Source organism: Salmo trutta, chromosome 16, assembly GCF_901001165.1.
Source record: "Salmo trutta chromosome 16, fSalTru1.1, whole genome shotgun sequence".
In the NCBI taxonomy this organism is placed as follows: domain Eukaryota; kingdom Metazoa; phylum Chordata; class Actinopteri; order Salmoniformes; family Salmonidae; genus Salmo; species Salmo trutta.
The window spans coordinates 26,632,300-26,640,812 of NC_042972.1; the positions used below are offsets into that span (position 1 = coordinate 26,632,300).

Below are 8,513 nucleotides of genomic sequence, written 5' to 3' on the forward strand. Positions count from 1 at the left end.
AAGAAAGTAGGTCTGTATTGCATGTTGCAGTAAGTAACTTCTTCCTGCACTGTCTAGTAACGCTCTGGTGGATAGAAGTCTGATGACAAGTAATGAATGACTGAATATTCAGATCTATCTTATTGATGGAAGACAAATAATGTTAACATGGATCCAGTGATGCAATAAGTGGAAACTACAGCATTGCACTTCCTTACAGAGAAACCTTACAAAGTCCAAGAAAATTAGCTGAACCATGACTTTCCTGAGTGCTTATCATCTAGTCTAGTCGAATAGATTATTCCCACACCAAGAGCTAATTTTCAACAAATGCATCTACAATACTGCAGGCAATTATGATTTCATTAAACCGCAAGTCCTGAAAAAACAGGACTTGTGGTTTAAAATCAGAGAAAAACCATCCCAGATAATTTCAGAGTATATTTTAAGGTCACATATGAGTCAAATATGTGATGTGAAGAGAAGCACTCTTTGTGGTGACTATAAACCAAAAAAAAAGGATTTGGTCTTAAGACACCAAATGGTCCAACTTATTATCAATAGTTCAATACCTTGGTTATATAAAAACCACAGCAGCAACGCCAGAGGAAAAAAACATTAACAGGTGAGGTGTAGAAAGATCTCACTGCATAGTCCAGATTTCCACCGCAATTCAAGTAAAACCTCTGATCTCACACAAAGTTCAGAATGATATAAAAATGTGTAAGGTGCAGACATAGTCTGAAAATCATTTTTACAAATAATAGGCAGAAGGAAAGAGAAAGTGCATTGAAAATCAGCAGAGAACCAAGAGCACTAAGCATGCTTACTAAAATAGGTTTACGTATAATTTGACCATAGATGGCAGTCACTGCACCATCAAGCACACAGTCATGCACACAGTCAGTGACAGCATCTTGTCAAAACACAGCTGGTGGCTGACAGACCATCCCCAGAGGGGCCATCTGCTCTCCACAGCATCACATCATGTACACACACAACACCATGATCGTGCTAAGCAATGATTATCTTGCTGCTCCTATAGCGTTGTCATGTTAACTTCATAATATTGACATATGGATGTGCATTGCTGATTCCTTTCACCCCTCAAGCTCACAAACTATAATGAGGAATAAAATAGAATTCCATATGTGGTGATCTGTTGTTTACATGTATGACTAGTTATCGTTTTTATTTTTCTCAACTGGAAAGGACATAACCGAAAGCATGTGCATGACAACCATTTTGCCACAATCATGTGATATCATCATTATTTAATCAAATCATGAAACCATTAAGATCTTTGTAGACAAACTAAACTCTGCTTCGAACTGTCTCAAAGCAAGTGATATCTTAGTGGGTCGAGGAAAAAGTTAGCATTCACTGTTAGACAGGTAGTACATGTTTACAAATAAATACAGCAACCAGCCCCATTTCAGTTAATTTCCAAGTCCTTGAATCTATTGAGAGGTGTGCAATGTTCCAACTTGGAGCATCTCTGTCTCTAGATCCAACTATTGCGTTATTGCAGCTCGCATCCCAGTCCCACCAAGTCTTTGGGCACAAATGTCATACCCTACATCATACTGGGCAGAATACTGTCAGTGAACAGTTCACAGGGAGTGAGCCAGAGTCACAGAGTGGGGTGAGATCAGGTGGAGGTCAGCGGTCAAAGGTTAGACTTAGGTCCACTGTTGACTGGGATGGCCCTGAGCTCAGTCCGCATGCATAGGTACTCTCCAATCACGGCCATCAGAGCCATGCAGGCCACGTTGACCAGCCACCAGGACAGGGCCGCCGGGAGGTGGGCGTTGTAGATCCAACAGCCTATCATGTGGAAGAAGTGCACGGTGATAGTGAAGTCCAGACACTGCTTCCCTCGGCGGATAAAGAACAACAGGCCCAGGGCACTGACGAAACAGCGAGACAGATGCACGATGAAGGACAACATGCCACAAAACAGGTTGGTCATTCAACTGAAGTGTGTGTGTAAATGTTATGATAGTTAGTAGTTAGGCCAAGTTTAACAAACGTTAAGATTGTCATCTACTATAAAGCATCATGGATTATTGACCTCATAACAAACCAGCCTTTCATCAATGGTATATGACTAGAGACTTCTTCATACCAAAGTGTTGAGGGAACATGCAGCACTCGAAGTCGGCCCATTAACTTACCAGGTAAGCGAGTTCAAGATGAACGCAATCATTGAGAGTCTGCCCTGCATTGTTGCAAATCCAAGAACCTGCAAGCATTGAGCCATGTTGTGAATCTGTCCACTGTCAACTCAACAGACAAAAATTTGGAAAATGTAGGAAACATTTCACAAAACTCACCTCATAACTGAAGATCTGGTCCAGTGATCTGTTGGTTTGTACAAGACTGTCCACAACAGCCAGCCACAGACCCAGGAAGCTGTAGTAGATGCATTGCATCAACACAATCTGGGACAAAATGAGGACCGGGTCCCAGATGTAGCTGCGGAAATGACTGCCCATTCCAACGCTTTAGGAGGGAACACAGGGCCCGCCGAACAGCTGAAAAGTAGGGAGTGTCAGTGAATCAAAACCTGAAATGAAATTGTAGACATGATAACCTAACAACCTAACGTTAGCTATAAACTGTTCTGTTACAAGCATTATTCAAGATAGTTAGCTGGCTAGATATCTAACAACGTTGCTAGGTCTACTTGTTACAGTAGTTATCTAGCTATGTGACATAGCTAATTTAGCAAATTTGCTAACGTTACAATCAAACTCGTGTTTTACATGTCCTCTATTGAAAAAAAATCTAGCTACCTGAAATCTTTGATAGCTGGCCGACATTAGCTGATTGGCTAATTGGATTAGCTCGGTAGCTAGCGAGCTATGTCAACAACTGCTTGGTGACATAGCTAACTAGTGGGTAACGTTAGCTAGCTATTAACTTGTTAGCAGCAGTGATTGTTATTGAGTTTACAAACTGTAGCCTACTTTTGCTGATATTTAATATCGAGTCGGGGTGTTTGGTAGTGAGATATCCAAAAGTACAACACATTAAATATGATAAATCTACCAGATAACGTTGAGCTAATGACGAACAGCAGAAACGTGAAAACAACGCCACTAAATTTGACCCGGAAGTGATTAACCTCTAATACTTACATTTCAAAATAAAAGTATGTTGTATCTGGAATGGGAAAGGAAATCCGGCAATTTGAAAAATTAATGAACATCTTTAATAAAAATCTTATTTCACTGATTTTTGGTGCCGAAATTAATACGTCTGGTGTTACGATTTTGTTTTAAGGACTTTACAAGTTGCAGTATTGTATTTCATTCTTCTGATACTTTTGTTTTGACAGAAATTCCTTGAGCTCACGTTTCTTTCCACATTTTCTCCCACTTCTTCACTGAATGGGCCTTGCAAATTTGCCTGGCCAGGTGGACGCCCAAGAAAAAGTTGCAAGCAGTCAACACTTTGCCAACAGCAGTGCATATGAAAAATAGGAGGTAGGTATCAAATACAATGCCATATAAACGTTCTTAAACAATTACCAGTTCCTAAATTCTTTGCTCACTTCTCTCTCAGGCAGTGGGCAATGCCATGGTAAAGAATTTACCGGAGACTCAGATGTTTCATTTTAAAATGTATACCATACAAAAACCATTGATGTCAAAGTTTAACAAACCATACAACTCTGTGCATAAGGACCACTTTTTAACAATTTCCACTAAAAACTGTACAAAAACACATTTCCAGGAAGAACTGTGCAGATAAAATGTTTATCAAACTTTGCATCTGCAGTTTTTCCAGTAAATGTTTTTGTTTATTTACTGTGTAAATTGTTCAAAGTAGTCACTGTGCATAGAGTTGTATGGTTTGTTAAACTTTGAAATCAATGTTTTTTGTTTGGCATACATTTTAAAGTGACAAATCAGAGTCTCAGCGTAATCCCATTACAAAATTAGAAGGTGGTAAGAATGACCGCTGTTACCTTTCCTATTCATCACTGCACATATGCATTATAGGCTATTCCAGGGGTCTACAACCTTTTCTAGCATGAAAACGAACACATTTGGATTTGTTAGTGTAATTCCCCTTTAATTCTGGTAAGATGCCGGCAAAGTCGGCTGAATTCCGGTAGACGGAAACGGCCCGATGTACTTGGGCAGACTCTGGACAGTCATTCATTTTGATTCCGGGCCGAGTCCGACACCGGGTCGATTCAGTCAGACTGCCGGTCTCTGTACTGCTGCTGCTCATTTCATGGCAAAGTTAGCAAATAATAGATACAGATGATATACTTAGGGGGGGGGGGGCAGTGCCCCTGTGACAACAATTTTGGACCCCCTTGTGGCCCCCCTAAATGTGGAGAATGAAATCATTTTTACATAACTAATTTTTGCTATCGTTCTTTTTTTACATCCGTTTTTAGACAGTGGCAACTCGGAACACTAATTTAACCCACACGTTTTCTAGAGGGACGGCTTTAGGCGGAACACAACAGTATCGTACCACATGCATCTGCATTATGTACATGGTATTTTGCCTGTTAATGCAGTGAAGAAAACGATATGACAACAATAACGTCTAATGTAACTGGCCCCTCTAACAGTACAACTGGCCCCAGCTTGCCCCCCCCCCCCCCCCCCCAGTTGAAATGGTCTAGAACCGCCACTGCTGCCAGGTAAGCCTACTTTGCAGTTAACATTTTAATTGAGAAAGCTTTGGGTAAAAAATGGCTGTCAACCCACAAGACAGTTATCACGTCAACTGGCTACACAGGGAGTGATAGACAAACTCGCGCACCACACAGACAGGGTCAATATTGTTGGAAATGAATTGGTAGACAGTCGCAGACAGTTTGAACCTCTCATAAGGCAAAGAACTGTACCCAGCTAGCAATGAGGAATCGGTCCTGAAGCGGCCCTCCGGAACTGACTGAATCGACCCGGCGTCGGACTCGGCCCGGAATCAAAATGAATGAGTCTGAGTCTGCCCAAGTACATCGGGCCGTTTCCGTCTACCGGAATTCTGCCGACTTTGCCGGCATCTTACCAGAATCCCCCACAGAAGCGTCCCGATGCACATGTAAATGAATGAATACAAAATTACCCGATTTAGTCATTTTAAAAATTACTATTATACATTTTATACATACAAATTATACCCATCAACATGTTTTGTGTCCCCTAAATCGGACGACGCTGGGCCAATTGTGCGTCGCCTGGTGACGGTGTCAGCGTGCATGCGCCTGGCCCTCCACAGTGCGATGGAACTAGGACATTCCGGCCGGCCAAACCCTCCCCTAAATCTGACAAGGATGGGCCAATTATGCTTCGTCTCATGGGTCTCCCGGTCGCGGCCGGGACGTGTCTCGTACCAGCATCTGTAGCAACGCAGTTTGCACTGCGATGCAGTGTCTTAGACGGCTGTGCCATTCGGGAGGCTCCATCCACAAAGTTTTTAATGCTTATCAAGTCTCTTGCACAAAGTATCAAAATACTAAAATACTACTTAAACAGGACTCTTAAAGAATGTTTATTTTTTTTATCACAAATGTTAATTATATAAAGCAGCCCGTGCAATCATCTGCCAGACAGTAACCCCAATCGGCCCGAGCCACAAGTAATACATTTGGGCCAGATAACTCTCACAGGGATCGGCCCGAGCACCAAGTAATACATTTGGGCCAGAAAACTCACACCGGAATCGTCCCGAACTCAATCCCCGCATCATAGCCATAAGTAATACTGCCGAAGGCGGCCCAGACTCTCAGCCGGAATCGGCCCAGATCCACTGTGCTCGCGGGGTACTGTAGTAGAAAGTGAACTCCTGAAACAGTGACTACATTGGTATAGGAAGTTGGCACGTTACACAAAATAGAGATTGAAGGTCAGTGTCTGGCAGGGGGGGGAAACTATCTCGAACTTGAGAAATCTTGTCAGTAATGGACTGAAGAATAGACTGACCTCACATTACTTCAATACTAGGCTACTACGGTAAGGTGACCAGATCGATTTTGGAAATGAAAATAGAGGGTTTATTTTTCAGAGTGGGTGGTGTAGCTTCACAATAAAGAAAAATACATTGACTTTATTTAACTATCAATTTTCGCTTTTCAAACAGGGTACTTTTAGTTGTGGTGGTCACACTGTATCACTGAGCCAACGTTTACATTTACATTTAAGTCATTTAGCAGACGCTCTTATCCAGAGTGACTTACAAATTGGTCTGCGGGAGCAAACTAGTTTGGTACAGGGATATACATAATTTTTACATGCTAATATGATTAGATACAGCGTTTTGATTATTGACATTTCAACCTCAATTTAACTTTACAGTTGCTTTTTTCTGTTTGAGGGCTAATCAGAGACATTTCCAGCGACAGCTCCAGCCGAGGACAGGTCACCAAAATTGGGGAATGTCCCTGAGGACGCCTGGTCGGTCACCCTATACTCGGGGTAATGCTGTGTTCATAACCAGGTGGGAAGGTGGTACTTACCAGTTGTGAAGTCCTAAATACCAGTTGGATGCATTCACCTGCTTTGGACTCATTGAGAAATGCAGATTGGCTAATGGAAAACAAGCTGTTTCAACCATAAACTAGAAGTACAGCTATCATGCTTGTTAACAAATTATAGTGTTCAAAAATCATATTAATAGATTGCTTTTTATAAATAATGTTTTGTTGTTGCATTTAACTGCCTAAAATCCTGTTATCGAGGTCATTTTTTAGTAGGTGATGTCAAAGATCAGCATGTGGGAGAAGTCAGAGCTCAGGGATGATAGACAAGTTTCACACTTGTAATTATCAGTTGGAGGGGCGTTCAAGTGGATTTATTCCCATCATATGTGGTATCTACCAGCTTCCTAACTGGTTATGAACACAGCATTAGACAACAAAAACACTTAACAATATTTCATTTTCATATATATGTTTGACCGTTGCACAATGTTATTCTCTACACAGGGAGTACTGAAAGAACAGCATGCTAAGAGCACACGTGTGTGTCGGCGCTATGTCATCTCTCAGAGACGTTTGTGCTTTGATGGGTCAACATCCGCAGGAAGATAGCATGTTTGCAAAGTGCAATGGGTAAGGAATGGATTGATTAAAATACGTCATATCCCTCTGGAAACACATTACATTGACCAAACTTTTGTCCTTGTCAATACAGATGATTTTGTTCTATGCGACTATTCAATCTTTCTTTTAACTGGACTTTCCCACATTTTCCATTTATTGAAGCGCCTATGTCACACCAGGGCTATGAAGCAGTCACAGTCTACATCCTTATATCTTGTCCTTTTACATTGTAACTAAAATGCACAAAGTGCAAAATCCCGTCTGATCCCATGTTGTTTTGGTGTGCTTCTCAGGGCCAGTGAGATGGAAGACGTCCTGCAGCCCAGCACCCTTTTTGACAGCCATGCCTACCCGTGCTCTCATAGATGAGCTGTTTACCCTAGAGGGGCATCACCTTCCCCCTCACTCACCTATCACGGTACGCGCCTGTAAGCCTAACGAGGACGGTGACCTATGGGAGGCGCTCTCTCACTACAACACAGACGGGAGGGGTGACGTCAACAGTGAGTCACATCACTGACATAGAAATATAATTACTAGTTTATATTAGTAGTAGAATTATTAGCAACAATATTTCTATGATCATTGGCTACAGTATGCAGGAGCTAGGAATCTCGGATGGCAGATTGTTTTGTCTGAACAGCTATTATTATTTAATCTTAGACTATCTCACTCTCTCCATCTCTCTATTTACTCTCTCTCTATCTATCTCTCCCTCCCCTAACCCTCTTCTTCTCACAGTGACCACAGATGTGTCTGTAGGGGGTTCCTATGTGGACTGTGAGCCCATGGGATTCTTTTGGGCACTGCAGCCTGCACCTGGAGAGAGAGAGGGTCTGAGGTTGGAACAGGGAATAAAACTAACAAAGCATGCGACGCTATGGTCACATTGAATATGATTCAGAGACAAATGCTATTGTTCAATGAAGTCAATATAAATATTTTTTAAAGGGATAGTGCATCAAAATGATAAAAGTATGTATATATTGGGTGATTCCTCACAAAGCTAGAACAAAAAAAGACCATGATTTTGGGGATTTTCATTAAATGTAATCCATAGAATGGTCATTTGGAAGATGGAATGTTGACATATACAGTTGAAGTCGGAAGTTTACATACACTTAGGTTGGAGTCATTAAAACTGGTTTTTCAACCACTCCACAAATTTCTTGTTAACAAACTATAGTTTTGCCAAGTTGGTTAGAGCATCAACTTTGTGCATGACACAAGTAATTTTTCCAACAATTGTTTACAGACAGATTATTTCACTTACAATTCGCTGTATCACAATTCCAGTGGGTCAGAAGTTTACATACACTAATTTGACTGTGCCTATAAACAGCTTGGAAAATTCCCGAAAATGATGTCATGGCTTTAGAAGCTTCTGATAGGCTAATTGACATAATTTGAGTCAATTGGAGGTGTACCTGTAGATGTATTTCAAGGCCAACCTTCAAACTCA

General features: G+C 41.4%; 2 protein-coding genes across 8 annotated transcripts; one reads left to right on the forward strand and one right to left on the reverse strand.

The window, feature by feature from the left end:
* Positions 1–1,137: 1,137 nt before the first annotated feature.
* On the reverse strand, positions 1,138–3,105 carry LOC115150415 (protein SYS1 homolog). 3 transcript variants are annotated; one of them, XM_029693689.1, is made up of 4 exons: positions 3,034–3,105; positions 2,316–2,516; positions 2,157–2,224; positions 1,138–1,889 (listed from the first exon to the last, which is right to left on the reverse strand). In XM_029693689.1, the coding sequence occupies exons 2-4, from the start codon at positions 2,475–2,477 to the stop codon at positions 1,649–1,651; spliced, it is 471 nt and encodes a 156-aa protein (XP_029549549.1). In that variant the 5' UTR covers positions 2,478–2,516; positions 3,034–3,105; the 3' UTR covers positions 1,138–1,648. The 3 variants fall into 3 exon arrangements, with proteins under 3 accessions (XP_029549549.1, XP_029549548.1, XP_029549547.1); XM_029693688.1 differs by having other exon boundaries at positions 1,140–1,889; positions 2,952–3,086; XM_029693687.1 differs by having other exon boundaries at positions 1,140–1,889; positions 2,778–3,077.
* On the forward strand, positions 3,088–8,071 carry LOC115150416 (bile acid-CoA:amino acid N-acyltransferase-like). Of its 5 annotated transcripts, none has more exons than XM_029693692.1 (4): positions 3,088–3,470; positions 6,325–7,060; positions 7,345–7,554; positions 7,793–8,071. In XM_029693692.1, exons 2-4 carry the CDS (start codon positions 7,057–7,059, stop codon positions 7,942–7,944), a joined length of 366 nt encoding a protein of 121 aa, XP_029549552.1. In that variant the 5' UTR covers positions 3,088–3,470; positions 6,325–7,056; the 3' UTR covers positions 7,945–8,071. The 5 variants fall into 5 exon arrangements, with proteins under 5 accessions (XP_029549552.1, XP_029549554.1, XP_029549551.1 ...); XM_029693694.1 differs by lacking the exon at positions 3,088–3,470 and adding an exon at positions 4,612–4,648 and having other exon boundaries at positions 6,935–7,060; XM_029693691.1 differs by lacking the exon at positions 3,088–3,470 and adding an exon at positions 4,616–4,648.
* Positions 8,072–8,513: the final 442 nt, after the last annotated feature.

Coding starts and splice junctions, on each gene's coding strand:
- LOC115150416 (XM_029693692.1), top strand. Junction 7,555..7,792: donor CGGGAGGGGTGACGTCAACA/GTGAGTCACATC, acceptor TTCTTCTCACAG/TGACCACAGATGTGTCTGTA.
- LOC115150415 (XM_029693689.1), bottom strand. CDS start 2,477: ATGGGCAGTCATTTCCGCAGCTACATCTGGGACCCGGTCCTCATTTTG. Junction 2,225..2,315: donor ACCAGATCTTCAGTTATGAG/GTGAGTTTTGTG, acceptor CAATGCTTGCAG/GTTCTTGGATTTGCAACAAT. Junction 1,890..2,156: donor ATCTTGAACTCGCTTACCTG/GTAAGTTAATGG, acceptor CTGTTTCGTCAG/TGCCCTGGGCCTGTTGTTCT.